The sequence below is a fragment of the Neofelis nebulosa genome, chromosome 13 (assembly GCF_028018385.1).
Source record: "Neofelis nebulosa isolate mNeoNeb1 chromosome 13, mNeoNeb1.pri, whole genome shotgun sequence".
In the NCBI taxonomy this organism is placed as follows: Eukaryota; Metazoa; Chordata; class Mammalia; order Carnivora; family Felidae; genus Neofelis; species Neofelis nebulosa.
In genome coordinates, this window is record NC_080794.1 from 78,229,068 (window position 1) to 78,246,267 (window position 17,200).

Consider the following 17,200-nt stretch of genomic DNA (forward strand, 5'->3'; position numbering starts at 1 on the left):
TCCCAAACATTCTTCCATCCTCAGCAACGCATTTTAGCAGAGTTCTTCACTCCTTTTTCTCATAAAACGTTTCCTGAAGGAGGGTTCCAGCTTTAATACTTATATTCTTCCAAAGGAAGACAGAACACAGGAAAGAGCGCGTTTGGAAGTAGATGGAGAAGGACAGAGTTAGGGACAGGCTGGACAGACGTTTACAGAGACCAGGTGGAAATTCACTACCTTGGTGGTTGCAGCTCAGGTCGGCCCACGTACAGTGAAAGAGCTGATATAAGAGATTACACAGGCAGACCAAAGAGACAAGTGTATTCTGGGTCCAACTTGAAACCTTGGACTAAGGAAATTATTCCAGATACTTTGGGCAGTCGTACGCTGGAAGGTCATGCAGAGATGAGAGGAACCTGGATGTGCCGTTAGTGGAGATAGAGATATATCTAGGGGGCTGTACCTGGTTATAAACAATGCCTAGTTTATAACCAGGAAGCTCCAAGAATCTTACTGCGCTCAATTTACACGCATCATTTGGTTTGGTTACAGCAGCCCATCACCGGCAAGATGTCCCATCTTGGCTGTTTAACCATTAATTACGACACCATAGAGCAGCCGCTGCTCCTCATCGAAGGCATCTGTGCAAACCTGGGGCTGGACCTGGGGACCAATCTGCATCTAGCCATCAACTGTGCTGCACACGAGCTGATAGATTATGTAAGTTTCTGCTCCAGAACACTTAACTTTTTGTTGGGTCCCAGTATTTTTAAATTAGAACTCAAAACGAGTGTTTCTGAACATTTTCCAAACAGATTCTGTTGTTTTTATTAATATCGTGTGAGGGGACAAACATAAATGCCCACCTGAGAAAGCCAAGTTAGCTAATGACCAGAGAATACCATAACCATATGATTAAAAACATTTTTTAATGTTTATTTATTTTTGAGAGAGAGACAGAGAAAGAGACAGAGAGTGAGCGGGGGAGGGGCAGAGACACACACACACACACACACACACACACACAGAATGAGAAGCAGGCTCCAGGCTCTGAGCTGTCAGCACAGAGCCTGATGCGGGGCTTGAACTCATGAACCATGAGATCATGACCTGAGCCAAAACTGACCGAGCCACCTAGGCGCCCCTACGATCTTTAAAAATTAACAGAAAATGGCAAAATAATTACATATAGAAATCCTGTAACAAAAATTACTAACATGGTTGCTTACATTGCAATTATGAGAGCTGTTGAAAAATAATTTAACAAGCTGGTATGTCCTGCTGAGTTCACTCATTTCATTGGTAAGTGCTGAATTTGTCAAGCATGAAAAGTGAACCCATTGTTTAACTGTGACTTGGTAAGCCCTTCTGGACAAGTGGTTCTCAGAATTTCTGCTGTGACTCACTTTATTTTGAAAGAGAGCAAGAGTGGAAGGGGGGACGAGAGAGAAGGAGAGAGAGAGAATCCCAAGCCGACTCCACACTGTCAGTGCAGAGCCCGATATGGGGCTTGAACTCATGAATCATGAGATCATGAACCTGAGCCAAAACCAAGAGTTGGACACTTAAGTGACTGAGCCACCCAGGTGCCCCTGTGACTCACTTTTTAAATATAAAAATATTTGCAAGTTGTTGACATTTATGGAGAATGTATTTTTATCCAATTAAGCCCATCACAGTGTTACCCACAGCCTGGGTTAGGACAGAGCTTTAGTGACGAAGTTTCACCCAGAGACCACACCACATGCAGGCAGTTATTTTAAAAAGAACAGAAAACAGGTTCACTTTTTTTTTTTTTCAACGTTTTTTTTTATTTATTTTTGGGACAGAGAGAGACAGAGCATGAACAGGGGAGGGGCAGAGAGAGAGGGAGGCACAGAAGCGGAAACAGGCTCCAGGCTCCGAGCCATCAGCCCAGAGCCTGACGCGGGGCTCGAACTCACGGACCGCGAGATCGTGACCTGGCTGAAGTCGGACACTTAACCGACTGCGCCACCCAGGCGCCCCACAGGTTCACTTTTAAAAAGCTGCAGTCCTCGCTTTCTCGGGGTTAACACGCCTGCAGTTAATATTAAAACTTGGGAAACTAACATGTTAGGAATGCTGTTAAAAGTTGCCAGTCTGATACACGTACACATACTTCTGTTCTTCAAATACACAAATGCTGAGTCTGTGTTTTACAAAACGCCCAGCATGTTCACATACACGTGTGGTGATTTGGTAATTAATGTCAAATTCAGGGGAAATGACCAGAGAGAATTCTGCTTGAACTTGCAATTCTTGAAACTTCAAAGGAAAATTTGAACAGTGTATGAGAACCCTAAGTTTCAGCTGACTTCTAAGTCCTTTTTAGTTTTCTAAAGATGCTAAGTGCATGAAGGAATGTTTAATATAATTTCCTATTCTCCACATAATGATTGGTTCCTAGACATACTATTACAAAAAATAATTGCATGTTTTCATCAGCAATGTATACCAAGAACTATGAATATACTGACTAGTGCTAGCTAGAATGGGGATTTTTTGCTTATATTCAGTAAAATGTATTAGCTTGATAGCAGATAATTCTTACAATGTTAGTTCAAAGTCATTAGCTTTTCTGGGGCTTCTGGGTGGCCCAGTCAGTTGAGTGTCCGACTCTTGGTTTTGTCTCATGGTTCATGGGTTCAAGCCCCTTGTTGGGCTCTGTGCTGACAGTGTGGAGCCTGCTTGGGATTTTCTCTCTCTCCCTCTCTCCCTGCCCCTCCCCAACTCACATGCGTGTGCATGCATGCTCTTGTACTCTCTCTTTCAAAATAAATGAAAATAAACTTTTTAAAAAGTCCTTAACTTTTCTTTACTGACAAGATAGGATTTTTTTAACGCTTTGCAGTAAAGAACTAAAAGTTCTTGCTGCTTTTTAATCTGAAAAAAAGAATAAAATCCTTGCAGTTAGGGACTTCTAATTCCAGTGGAATCCCTGCCATTAGCAGCAGTAACAAGAGGACGTTAGCAAACCAAAATGTCATTCTGGTCCATTCTGCCTCCTCCCCAGTACCTAGATACGCCCCAGGTGCCGTCCCTCGACACAGACGTGGAAGTCAGTGCGATGTTTTGCAGAGAGATTACACTAGATCCTTAAGCCTTGTTTCCTCGATGACTCAGGGGCTTTCCGGACTTCAAATAGGTGGGGTTGAACTGGAACTCTACTTTCAAGACCGTAGGGTTCCTGCCGGAACTTGCTGCTACCTGAAAAGGAGATGCCTTCGCACGGGTCACTTGACATTTCATAGTGGCTGTTAGTATCTCAGAATCTCTCTGCTTTCAAATGTTAGGATATCCACAGTAGAGGAAACAAGCTAGTCGTTTACTGTGAGTGGAAAGACGGCGGGTTCTGGCGAGTGGGGCCCCTGTGCAGTGCTGTCCCGTTTTACAAATTTATGTCCTCACCCATCTGTGCAAGCAGCCAGGCAGCGAGCACCACGTCACAAACCTAAGCAAGAAATGATTCCTCTCCTTCTGTGTACTTGGTCTTTTGCGCGCCAGGCTTCATCTGAAGTCAGTGGTTAGACCCCCGCAGGGCACGAAGGGGAACAGTGACTCGACTCCCCCAGGCTAATATTTAACAGACATTTAAGGTGCATAGGTTTCTAATGGGCGTACAGCCTGAAAAGAACGTTCACAACCTTTTATGTGCGATGAGTAAATGCGAATGGGAATCCCACCTTTCACACTGGAGGAATTCACCATTTATCCCGTGCTTTGTTATTGTCCGAACACTTCTCAGAGCAGAGGGAAGTACGAAGTGATGACGGGAACGTACAAAAACGCAGCCGAGATGGTGGACCTGTACGGGGATCTGATCAGCCGGTTCCCTTCAATTATCGCCTTGATCGATCCTTTCAGGAAGGAGGTAATGGGATCCGCCTCGAATGTTATACCCACCCAGAGCAAACTCATTCTTTTGGATTGGTCATTCGAAATACTGCAGTCTGGGCTGGGGCTGAGTTGTTTCAGCATATAGGAGGAAAGGCAGGCACCGAGCAAACGCATAGCAGAAACACAGTTACATAGGAGTGTTCCTCTCTGCGGCAGGAAACAAGCTAGCCCCGAGCACTTCAGGGTACCGTGTATTTACGAGCAACCTAAGCCAGGCCGGGCGAGCCGCTGTGCTAGCCGCTGCTTCAGCAAGTTCATCACACGCCCTTGTGAAGTGCTCCCGGCAACAGGACGCGGGCTAGGTCAAACGCTCGTAACCGAGATCCAGTCGCCACACAATGCACGAAAGTCACAAAGCTGTACTTTTTTTTTTCTTTTTAAATATTTGAGAGAGAGAGCGAGCCCGAGCGAGCGAGCGAGCGAGCCAGTGTGAGCGGCAGAGGGCCAGAGAGAGAGGGAGAGACAGAATCCCAAGCAGGCTCCACGCTGTCAGCATAGAGCTTGACACGGGGCTCGATCTCACGAACCGTGAGATCATGACCTGAGCCGAAATCGAGTCGGATGCTCAACCGACTGAGCCACCCAGGCGCCCCACGAAGCCGTATTTTTCGTAAGGTTTCAGATAGTGGGGTTTGGGGATCTGTGCCAGCAATTGCACCTGACAAGGGTGGTCCATGTAGCACAGAAGGCCTTCGCTCTCCCTAACGCTCCAAAACTCCAAGACTTCGTGGTACGAACTGAAGAACCATTAGATATGCTGAACAGATACCCTCTCTGAGATAATGCAGGATTTAAATTTGGGGAGTGAGGATGGCTGCTGCCTCTCACTTGGTGGCCCAGTGCCTCTGTCAGCCATCACTCCTGTCACCGCCTGTGCCTCATCCCGGCACTGGCGGGGCCCCGACTTCCACAGCTTGTCCCGGGGCTCTGGCCTCAGCCGGTTTTAATGCGACAAACTGCCCCTGTGTCGTGTGTTCTCGTGGGACAGGCTGGAATCTGGTACCGCGGCTTAGAGGATTTTGTATATCATCCGTTAAAAAATAATAAGCACTTCATTTCATGTGATGGTCTCACCAATAAAAAATAAGGGTGTTGACAATGAGAACCTAGGGCTCTTGCAGGGGCATTTCCTTCAGTTGTCCGTTCACCAGATAGAACAGTGAGATCTGGCCAAGCAGTCATTACTGGTGTCATGGATAAGATGGGGGGTAGGAGTAGCTTGCGTTTGAAGGACTTCATTGTGGAGCATTTCACGTGCTAAACATTTTGTTTGCTAGATCTATAAGCTCAAATTTAATTAATCACTTGAAGTTTTGTTCCGTGAAGCTTGTTAATTTGTGTGGCTGTGATTCAGGCATCATTCAGCCACTGCTGGTACAACAGAAAACTGTTCTGTGGCTCTCAGAAAGGTCGATAACTTTGAATATGTGCCATAAGATTCCTGTTGTTTTGTGACTATGCTTAATGCAGTATAACTATCAATTCTTAAATATTTACCTAGGACTCTGAACAGTGGGACAGCATCTATAATGCTCTTGGTTCCAGATGTTACATAATTGCAGGAACTACATCCAAAAGCATTTCTAAACTTCTAGAGAATGGTAACATCAGCATCCCCAAATCCAGCGGGCTGATCATCAAACACACCAATCAAACTACGATGTCTGACTTGGTGCAAATAACCAATCTTCTTGACAGTGAGTAAAAATATAGATCTAACAGGCTCATAATGAACTTAACTTGGTTGTAAAAGGAGCCAAAAATAACACAGTTTATCAGTTAATAAAAAGCATGGCATTCATCTTGGAAGGAAAACAAATTTCCAACCATCTGCGAGAGCTTTGATGCTGGAAGACGAAATGCAGCTAGCTTACTGAGTCACTTCAGTGTTCCGACAACAGCCCCAGTCCAGAAGGTTGACCCCTTATCGAGGGCTACCACACAGGGGTGGCTGAGGACAATGCCTTATCAGCTTCATACCGCACTACAGTCATCCCACTTGTCCATGCTGATTTTTTTATTTTATTTATTTATTTTTTTTTCAACGTTTTTTACTTATTTTTGGGACAGAGAGAGACAGAGCATGAACGGGGAAGGGGCAGAGAGAGAGGGAGACACAGAATCGGAAACAGGCTCCAGGCTCCGAGCCATCAGCCCAGAGCCTGACGCGGGGCTCGAACTCACGGACCGCGAGATCGTGACCTGGCTGAAGTCGGACGCTTAACCGACTGCGCCACCCAGGCGCCCCTGATTTTTTTATTTTTGAGAGAGAGAGAGAGAGAGAGAGAGTGGGTGCTTGTGTGCGAGCAAGGGCGAGGAAGAGGGAGAGAGAATCTTAAGCAGGCTTCGTGCCCAGCAAGGACCCCAAAGCGGGGCTCGATCTCACAACTGTGAGATCGTGACCTGAGCCAAAATCAAGAGCTGGATGCTTACTGACTAAGCCACCCAGGTGCCCCCACACTGATGTTTTCAATTCCTCACAAGTTTCAAACTCTTTACCAACTTGAGGGCTTTGAACATGCTGTTCCTTCAGGTTAGAATGCTTTGCCCTGTATCATTTACTCAGCTAACAACTCCTAATCCTTTAGGTCTCCTTTCCTTAAAGGAAACCTTTTCAGATGTATGTACCTTTCCGGGCTTCCTCGCCCCTACCTGGTTGCTCTGAACCTTTCTCATAGCCTCCTATGCTTTCTCGATATCCTACTGGCCACAGTTACTTGTTCAGTTATTTAATGTCTAGTAGCCTCCATTAGACTGTAAACTCCCGTGAGTTCACAGGAGCCTCGTTCACTTACACACAGTGCCTGAAACACGAGTGGGTCTCAGGAACTAGGCAGAAGGCTGGAGCAGGACTCAGGGCCAGACTTGGCAGCCAGGGTCCTGGGCTGGTGCCAGAGGAGGGAATGGAATGTGCGTAGTCCCTGTCCTGCAGAGGGCCCAGTCGAGGGCCCAGGCAGGGCTGTCCTGTAGGAGGTGGATGGGAGGCCCCAGCCCTGGCCTTTCCTCCAGGGCCTCCCTCTCAGCAGGCAATCACTTCAGATTGCTACTCTAGCTCCTGCCTCTAAAGCACAAACACTGTCTCTGGAGGAAGAATCCTGGCTCTTTGTAGACTGGCAAATTTCAAGGGGTTCTGAGATCCTCAAATGACTGATTAAGCACCAGCGACACTGTTCGTCTCATAAGTAAACATTCAGAACGACAGGTTCCTTTGAATAATATTCTACATGATAAACTGTGGAATCCAACGAGGCATATCATCTCCCCAAATGATGCCCTTTTACTTCCTGTAGATTTTGTCTCAGAGATGCACACTTTTCTACACTGAACATGGACAAGATGGAATCGTGTCCTACAGTTGTGGTCTTAGAAACGTGTCAATCTAATTTGAGCATTTCTCCCCTTTAGCGGTCATAAAGGTCCTACAACTTATGGTAGCTTAGATTTGTTGACAGGTGGCATTCATGTAGTATTTAGCATCCAAGATACCGGAAAGGCATAAACAGATAAAACTAGGGTAACAAGTGGCACCTGGGTGGCTCAGTAATAAGCGTGTCACTCTGGATTTCAGCTCAGGTCATGATTTCACCTGAGATCAAGCCCAACATTGGGCTCCTTCTGTCCCTCTCTCTTCTCCCTTTGCCCCTCCCCCCTACGTGTGCATTCTCTTTCTCAAAAAAACAAAAAACAAAAAACAACCAGGGTAATAAAAATACAATGCTTAGATCAGAATTCTCTGCTGGTCAAATCATTGACTCTTCACAGGAAAGTTTGAAATCTCTAGCAATTTTTTGAAAAATCTTTATTTTTGAGTGACAGAGAGGGAGGAACAGAGAGAAAGGGAGACAAAGCATCCGAAGCAGGCTCCAGACTCTGAGCTGTCAGCACAGAGCCTGATGTGGGGCTTGAACTCACTAACCCCGAGATCATGACCTGAGCCGAAGTCAGACGCTTAACTGACTGAGCCACCCAGGTGCCCCAAATCTCTAGCAAATTTTAAATTTTGGTTCCAGAGGCATGTATGCATGTGTATATATATATATATATATATATATATATATACACACATACATATACACATATATGTATATGTATATATGTATGTATATATATACACACACTTATTGTTTCTATACCATCTGAACCTGAAAAGAATTCCTCTGCTTACAGGTAAGAAGCACATCGCTGTCTTTGGAAGTGCAGAAGGAGAGTCTTCTGATGACAGCCTTGTCGATTTGGTAAGTGCTAAAAGCTGGTCAATTGCAGAATTGCCAAAACACTGCTTTTATCTCGAATTGGTATTTCAGAGAAATGCAGCATTTGGCGGAGAAAGTCATGTAACCTTTTATGAAAGAGACTTGCTTCCTCCCAGACAGCTGCCTTTTGTAAAGAGCTAATCTTTGAACTTTTAAAAAGAAGAAAAATTGAAGTCCTGGGAAAATGATGAGCACACTAAAATGGCTGGGGTGTGCCCTTGCAATCTTACCGCCTAAAATGAAGTGGGAAAGGCCAGAATGTTCTTAGATAAAATCAGCACGCTCACATGACTAGTAAAGCATCTGATGTTTAGTCACGCTCTTTACCTTTTGCCGCTGTCCCTTTGTAAGCAGGCCGTGTTACCTACATAAAGATAAAATACTGAGTTGTGAGGAAAACCAGAACAGCACGCGGTGTCCGCTCCCTTTCTCCCTAAAGAACGGTTCGTATTTTAGCAACACGTGACTTCTCGTTTAAAATAAATTTTGTCCCCCACCCCCTTAGGCCATTGGACTCGGTGTCCGGTTTATCAAGTTGGGAGGTCTTTCTCGAGGCGAACGGGTGATTAAGTACAACCGCCTTTTTACTATAGAGGAAGAACTTGTCCAGAAGGGAGCACTGGGTACGTGCTGCTTTCTTGCTTTGTTTTCACTTCGCCATGAATAAGAGAACAAAGATTGGAAAAGGGGGAATGGGAGGCCCTCAGCAGGAGGGCAGGGGAATCCAAAGACTATAACTAAGTGCTGACAACACTGGGGTGGCATTTACCACAATGTGCATTGTTTTCTTAATGGATTATCTATTTACCTGAATGTTTAAAACTCTCGCCCTTCCTCTCCATGAATAAGCTGCATGGTGCTTTTCAATAGAATTAATTGATTGGAATCTCCAAGCCTACCTTTTGTTATGCTCCAAATTATGGTTAAGGTCTGGCTGCACAGCCCCTGAAAGTTAAAGGCAGATGTTTTCCTGATGAGTCTTAGAAACAACTCCTTTTACTTCAGACGAGTAGACAGCATGTTAAGTTTGTCATACGTTGGAAAGGCTACGGTCTCAAGAGAACCGAGGGAATTTATGAGGTAAATTATTTCTTTTTTATGAGGTAAACACCTCTGCAGATTTGCTTGGATAGGAGCACCTTGTAAGTACTGGCTACTTGGAGAGAAAACACCCCAGATACCATTTTTACCCTTCATGTTACTGGGATGGCCAGAAGTAGGCACATAGCATACAGACATATTTAAAGAGACCACGTTATCGTCTTTGTAATTCAAACAACAGAGACAGCGATGGAAACCATAATGATAAATTTGCTATGTTTAACATACATAATGACCTTGAAACACACCCTAAGCTTCATAGAAAATAAAAACATGGGGCGCCTGGGTGGCTCAGTCGATTAAGCGTCCAACTTTGGCTCAGGTCATGCTCTCACGGTCCGTGAGTTCGAGCCCCGCGTCGGGCTGTGTGCTGACAGCTCAGAGCCTGGAGCCTGCTTCGGATTCTGTGTCTCCCTCTCTCTCTGACCCTCCCCTGCTCATGCTCTGTCTCTGTCTCTCTCTCAAAAATAAATAAAACATTAAAAAAAATTTTTTTAAAAACATAATGGAGAGACCCTGAGGAGTGTAAGGGCAATCAGACATTAATGTGTGTTGTTGGATGTGTAATATCGGGTTGGTTTTTCCAGATAGGCAAAATCATACTGCTCCTATATATGATTATTCCTACCTGGTTATTTTATGTCATCCTGCCTCTTAGAAGCCTCAGGTTCCAAAATGACCCACCACATTTCCAGCCAGACCTCCCCACAAGAGAAACAGCTGCTTCAGGGCATCAGAAAGGATCCTAGTGACCAGAGGCCCGGCCCAGCCCCTCCTCCCTCAGGGACAGTGCCAACCAAACATTCTGGAACAGATTAGCAGATTACAGACATGCCTCATTTTATTGCATTTGGCTTTACTGCACTTCTCAGATACTGCGGTTTTTTACAGAATGAAGGTTTGAGGCAACCCTGCCTCAGGCAAGTCTGTCCGCACCATTTTTCCAACAGCATTTGCTCACTTCACATCTCTGTCAGGTTTTAGTAATTCTGGCAAAATTTCAAGCTTTTTCATTATTATACTTCTTATGATGATCTGTGATCCGGTGATTGACTTTGAGAGCTCAGATGATGGTGAGCATTTTTTAGCAATATAGTATTTTTAATTAAGGTATGTACATATTTTTAATGTGTATTTATTTTTGAGAGAAGGAATTGAGTCAGGGGTGCAGAGAGAGAGGGCGACAGAGGATCCGAAGCGGGCTTCTGCGCTGACAGCAGTGAGCCCGATGTGGGGCTCGAACTCACAAGCCGTGAGATCATAACCTAAGCTGAAGTCAGACACCCAACCGACTGAGCCACCCCAGGCGCCCCGTACATTATTTTTTTTTAAACATAATGCTACTGCACTCTTAACCAACTATGTTATAAACATAACTTTTATATGCACTGGAAAACCAAAAAACTCACTCGACTTGCTTTTTTGTGGTGGTCCAGGACCACACAGGCAGGATCTCTGAGGTGTGCCTGTGATGAGAATTCTTGTCATTGGCCTGTGGCCAGTACAGCACATTGACAGTAGTCAGTAAATGATAAGTAGTCAATAAATGACCAAAAACTGGAAAAACAAATGTCCCCGCTAAGAGAATAAGTAGGAAGTCCTGTAGAAGCTCAACCCTTAACACAGTCACTGCCCGCATGGACTGGACTGGACTGAAGTCTGCAACTGTCTATGTTGAACAGTTAGCTGACAATGGTTTGTATTCATGTAGAGGACTGGTCTTTCCTCTAGTTCATCTTCTTCCTCTGGTCCTTTTCTGCCAAGCTTCTGCCCAAAGTCCACCATACGCCAAATGTTCCGGAAGGGTACCACACAAACTGAACAAGCATACCGCACAGCTAACATACAACCCAAGTCGGGCCCGGTTTTAAATGGTCCCGGGATGTTTTCTCACGGTGACGTGACCCCTCTGGGCAGTTCTGAAGATGACCTCCTTTACGTCACGTAACAAATAACAGCCAACTTGGCACCACTGAGTTAACTGTAACCTTTATTGCTCTTGTTGTTTAATAGGTTTCAACAAGGAACACACATTTTTTTCCTTGCATGAGGAAGCTGAAAAGGCCACCGTGGCTGGGGGGCCGCCTGAGCTCCTGGAGCCCATCTTCCCCACAGAAGTGATGGAGGGATCAGCCAAAGCATGAGCGTCTTCTGGATGGGGCCACGGACAACCCCGACTCATGGCCACTTGAGACCCGTACAGCTGAGGTGCGTCTCTGTGTTGGGTTTGCTCAAAAACGTCCCTAGCTCGCGTGCTCCGTTTGACTCTTTGGATTTCACTCTTTGGTAAAATCGGTACATAGCCCTTCGGCCTGAAATCATACCCGTAAACTGCGTCTTCCAGCCACCCGTTTCCGTGGGGATTCTGTTTGTGTACCAGCCCTCCTGTCCATGTGGGGGGCCACGACCCAGTAAAAGAGCCCAACGCTTTTGCTGTTGACTCCTCACTGAGTGCAGATTCTAATTGCGTGCGAGAAAGCACAGACGCGTTTTTGCAGTAGCCGCAGCCTCACGCACAAGTATGAGGCCACAGTCTGTGTGACCCAGCTCCCTCTTCCCTCCTTACCGTTAATTCCCTTTTCCCTGATTCCCTCCCCCGAATTTTCGTCTTTATTATGTTACTTATATGCTTGTGTGTGTCCTGAGATCCTCTTTGGAAAAAGAAATCAGTATAAATGAACAAAACACATTAAATGAATAAATAACCTTAAGGTTCCTAACTGCCCAATTATTTATACTACAGCATCTAACAAGCAAGGGACTAAAAATGATATACAGGCTGACTGAAGTGCCCTTCGTATAAGCCAGCGTCGGGGCTATAGCGGAAAAGTACCAGAAACAAATTTATTCAAACACATACCTATAGATCTAATAGTGTCCTACTGCTTTATATATAATTTAGCTTCTGTTAAAAGTTACCATTTGCTTTCCTCTAAAGCTATGAAAATTGTTATGCACCGACCTGCGGGAGAGTTGGTGAAGTTTAGATTTCCGACGTATTCTGTATGTTTTTACTGAGCACGCTGAGAAGCTTCCCTTTTGAAGAGTACCCGCGGGGAAACTTAAGGGCCTTATGGTAAAGCCAAGGGCTTACGCTCAAAGCAACGACTGAAAATTGGCTCAGCGGCGGGCTCGCTCAGAGCACGGGGCGGCGGTGGGAGAACCATGTCGCGATCTGTGGTTGCTCCTGCCTGTCCCGGTGCTCGGCAACACGTGATGGGGTACAATAACCTGGCAGGAAAATTCATTTTTTTTATTTATTTATTTTTATTTTTTTTAATGTTTTTATTTATTTTTGAGACAGAGAGAGACAGAGCATGAACAGGGGAGGGTCAGAGAGAGGGAGACACAGAATCGGAAACAGGCTCCAGGCTCCGAGCCGTCGGCACAGAGCCCGACGCGGGGCTCGAACTCACGGACCGCGAGACCGTGACCTGAGCCGAAGTCGGCCGCTTCACCGACTGAGCCACCCAGGCGCCCCAGGAAAATTCATTTCAAAGGCAGGCAGCCCACGACTGGCGTTCGACACAGCCTTCGCACGTAGCGACACGCACCTGAAATACGGGGGATCACCGGACAGTCTGCCCTGGACCATAACACAAATTATAATTAAATGAATGGAACCAGAGCAAAAATATGTAAACTAAGTCGGTAACTAAATCAAATGAACCAAAGAGGTCATTTATTACCTCGCCGGGTTGGTGCTTTCATTTGCACACAGGCACAGCCTGTCCACCTTTTCCCAACTTGAAGCCCGGGGCCACCAATGGGGAGGAGCATTCGAATTGCTTCATGTAATGAACACTGCTTCTACTTACAGTTTCTCTCTCTCTCCCCACATACACGTCACGATATCGTAGACATAAAACACACACTATACACGCTGTAGAAGTTATTATTTATAAAAGAGGTCCAAGAGACCAGTCCCGCGTCCATTGTGAATGAATGGGGTTGGGGAATGTTAGTGCCAGGAAGAAACTTCCAAACCGATCCAATCCTTTCAACGAGGGCTGCTTGAGGATCGTTCTCAGCTCCCGGATGGTGATGGACGGTTGCCCCGCCTCCACAACTTACTGCCACATACGCTGAAGGTGTTCCAGGATAGAAGTCATTAAACACACGTGGGAAAATCACCCAGGGTTCTGTGACACAGACCATCATTTACCTGATGTACAATCTAAAGATGGCCTAGAAAGAGAATGGACGATCGTGTTTACCTGTCCTACTCCATTTTTCCAACAAACATGTTATTGTGTGTTAACAAAGAGGCCGAGGAAAGAGGAATTCCTGGTGAGTAGCCCGAGCCACGTCACCCGTCCTTCTCGCTCGGGCAAAACAAGGCTGGCGGGGTACAGCCCTGCGGGGTCCTGCCAGTCAGTGTTTCCACGGGACCGCCCGGCTGCTGAGACCACGGTGCCGAGGACTTTGAGACCAGCCCAGGCACAAGAGGGTGTTAGAATTTTAACTACATTCTTCTTCTTTGGGGAAAGAAGGGAGACACCTTCTTTAATAGCAAGAGCACAAAGTATGTCTATCCCTTTGCCTCACGCGGGCAATAAAAACGCACCAGTACTAGTCCAAAACTGTAGCAGGTGAGACATAGTTCCTGTTCCAAAACAGAAGAAGAAATCATTTTTTAGAGAAAACAAAACTTTAAAGTTGGCAGTCCCTTCCAACTTTAAAATGGTACAAAGATCATCTGTTAATTTGCGGGTGTGTGCAAATGGCTAAGAATGACCTTGAAGACACAAACCCCAGTCTTCCTGTGTCCTCCTGTCCTGGACTAACAGCTTGTTGACAACGGCACCCCAGCAGGGACGAACCTCCTCACAACTGATGCAAAAGGGGCAATCCTGGAGGCAGAACAAGAGGAGTTAAATCCTACATCAAACTCCTCGAGATCAAATTAACTTTCAACGCTTTGTGATCGCGATGAAGGAAAGAAAGTGGCTCGGACAAGACAAGAACACTTGCAAAGCCCGGTTGCTAATCGATGTCTGGCCCGGGGAGCACATCTCACCAAACAGGTTATCTTCCTACCCTGGAAATGAGGGGGGTTGCGTAAGTGCATCACCCCCTTGATGTGTGTGATGACTAGGGAATGACAAGTGTACGTGTCTTTATGTTCCTAAATGTGTGTGAAACACATGCCGGCAGCCTCATGACAGGTACAGGAAGGAGAGCACGAAGAAGCACGGAGCAAAATTCCTCAAAGAAACCATTTTGCGGACGATTAAAAATCGCTGAAGTCATCCAACGTGTCTGCAATTTTCTTGCTCAAGAATGACAAGTTTGGGGACCTAACCCCAAAATCTCAATAACCACAACTGACCTTTAATGGGAAACTGTCAGTGCTTTTTAATAAGTGTGATGAGGAGACTTCAAATCACAGCATAACAGAACTTGTGTAAGTGTTAACGCAGTTTGTAGTCAGTGGATCATACAGAATAGTATTCAGTTAGGAACGTTATAGCCGAAAAACATTACATTTTAATTCCCCGTGAGTAAACCAATAAGTAACTGGAAAATCATCACTGGAAGAACATGGAAACAGTCAAGCATAACAAACCTACAGAAGGAGAATTATCCCCAAATTCAGGAAGTACATTTATTTACCTGCCTACCCACCTCTTCAAGCCTATGCTTAGCACACGTGCAAAAATAAAATACAACTACTGCAATTATTACTATCATTTTCTTCTGCCCTTAGGTGAGAAACACCTGACAGCTACATGCTGAGCCGCGCTAACAAAACTAAACCTTTCACGTTCTTTAATAGTAAAATTACCATTACTGAATCATTGTCATAAAAAATGCATTCAAGTACCTTACCACTTATTTTAAATAAACACCAATTTTGAAACAATCAACTTTGAAAAGCTGTATAAGTTTTTTTTTTTTTAAAAATCCCTGATTACATTTCTATTTATTCACCGTGGTAGACTGAAACATTGTATTTTTAGAGACTAACTACCACTTAATTTCTTTAAAAAAACACGCACACACATACAACAAACCTGCATAATGTGGAACAGCAGTGAAGGAGGAAAATAGTGTGCTTGTCACTTATCTTGACTGTACATAAGAATCGCGATAAACCACGGCACTGGTGCCACGTTCGTACGTGAGAAAACAGTTAACTCCTAGCATGGAGCACACTGTTTACCAAGATAATACTCTATTAAATCCAAGGCTGAGACTTTCCCCTCCATTCTTCATTCAGGCCACCAGAGCATTCCCACCGACGTCCTTGGGAGGCCCTGAACACGGTGAAAATACACACGGATTTTCTGTTCCATAGCTGACAGTGTGTGCAAGGAGCACGGACTATGGGAGTACTGGCTTGGCACCTGCAGCTCCTGAATTTTATGCTTTACCTCGGGATAGGCTAGAAAGTGATCTGTATGCCACGTGCCTAACAATTTCCATGCTACTGCAGTTTCTCTATCAAAAGAAGATCAGACCCCAAACAGAAGCTTCTTTGGGGACTTTTCAAATCCTCTTCAGTTGGTCAGTTCTGTTTCTCCATTTATCCATAGAGCCGCGAACTTTCAGTATTACGTTTGTTCAATGGTTTGCACGTTAGCTAAAAAGACAAACGTCTGAATTTTTTGTAACCTTCTAGAAGAAGTCACACTTAATACACTAATTGGAAAAACAAAAACAAAACAGCTTATCCCTATACAGAAAAATAAAACCTACATAGGATGTGTATTTTGCTAAACAACTTACTTATGTTTATAGGTAAATTACTTACAAAAGTGACACCAGAATAGAACCTGTACCGTGAGTCCAGTGACAAGAACAGAATATCGGCAGCCCCCTTGCCAATACGCCGGAACTGATCACTACTCGGCGAAAAGGGCTGGTACACGAGTCGGCTTTCTCATCAGCAGTGAGAGCTGTCTGTGTCTCTCATTTTTTCCATGCTGTCTTCTTTGTATTCTGGTTTCATTTTGCCTTCGTCATCCTTGCGTGGAGTTGAATCTTTTTCGGTGAGCTGGTCTTTGGTTTGGGGTTCGTGGGTGGAAACAGGATCTAAAACTACAACAGGTCCAGCTTGTTGCTCTTTGCCAAAGCACTGGCTCCTGCATCCGGCGTTACTGGGAGGCCTAGAGGAAGAACATTTACACAAAACAAAACAAAACAAAAAAAGCAGAGAGAGAGAAAATATTTGGCTTCCATATTCCTGGATTCAGACCAACCAAAAAAAAAAAAAAAAAAAACCCAAATGCTCTAAGTCTAATTAGCATGCACAAAGTGGTCTTTGAGGTGCCAGCCATTAAAATAAAAAGGAGCTATTAGATGACATATTAGGAGCAGGAGGCCAGGAGAAAGAAGGCGGAAAAAGTCAGAGCAATTAACTACGGGAGTGTTAAAAAGCCAAATTCACCTACCTGCTTAATTACACACTCTTCTCAAGAAGTGCAAAGCTCTTGGGTGCCTGGCGCAGGCCGTCCCACTGAGCCTAGACTCCTGTCCCACCTTCTCTTAGCCAGAAGGAGCCAGTGACACCCCCCCACCCCACCCATCCTGTCCCTGGGAACAACTAGCTGCAGATCAGCTCTGAGGAGACCACCCCGCTGAGCGAAGGAAGCCAACCCCATCCCGGATGGGCAGCTGAGAGACGTGCCTGCCGCTGCCATTAGTGACCAGAAGAAATCTGGCGAGACCTGGAGAGGGGCGAGGGAGGAACAAGGGCCGGTGGAAGAATCCAGAGAATAAGCTAAAATGCTAAGTGACCATCAACTTTTTCCCTAAAGGAGAATCCTGTTTCTGGCAAAATTTCTTAATGAATTTCAGAGGTCGCATCTTTCCCCACAGAAGCTTCCTCTCTTCCCTTCTACTCTAAGGCACGAAGCTACTGCTTCTCAAGCTGCGTGAGTGACAATCTCCTTGTGCAGGGACGTCCTCTGTGTCTTTTCCTGCCACATGTCAGGAAGGCG

General features: G+C 45.3%; 2 protein-coding genes across 8 annotated transcripts in view; one reads left to right on the forward strand and one right to left on the reverse strand.

Annotated features, from left to right (window-relative positions):
• The window catches only part of ENO4 (enolase 4), a 29,536-nt gene extending 17,566 nt beyond the window's left edge, over nt 1-11,970 (forward strand). For 2 of the 5 annotated variants that reach the window (XM_058697894.1, XM_058697891.1), the window contains 6 exons: nt 535-702; nt 3,749-3,874; nt 5,402-5,597; nt 8,068-8,135; nt 8,659-8,776; nt 11,268-11,970. In XM_058697894.1, the coding sequence (XP_058553877.1) occupies nt 535-702; nt 3,749-3,874; nt 5,402-5,597; nt 8,068-8,135; nt 8,659-8,776; nt 11,268-11,398 (807 nt within the window). In that variant the 3' untranslated portion in view covers nt 11,399-11,970. The remainder of the gene's footprint in view (nt 1-534; nt 703-3,748; nt 3,875-5,401; nt 5,598-8,067; nt 8,136-8,658; nt 8,777-11,267) is intronic. The other 3 variants (XM_058697892.1, XM_058697893.1, XM_058697895.1) reach the window with 3 other exon arrangements.
• Nucleotides 11,971-14,587: 2,617 nt separating this feature from the next.
• The window catches only part of SHTN1 (shootin 1), a 103,191-nt gene continuing 100,578 nt past the window's right edge, over nt 14,588-17,200 (reverse strand). For 2 of the 3 annotated variants that reach the window (XM_058697889.1, XM_058697888.1), the window contains one exon: nt 14,588-16,366. In XM_058697889.1, coding sequence (XP_058553872.1) covers nt 16,144-16,366 — 223 coding nt within the window. In that variant the 3' untranslated portion in view covers nt 14,588-16,143. The remainder of the gene's footprint in view (nt 16,367-17,200) is intronic. The other variant, XM_058697890.1, reaches the window with a different exon arrangement.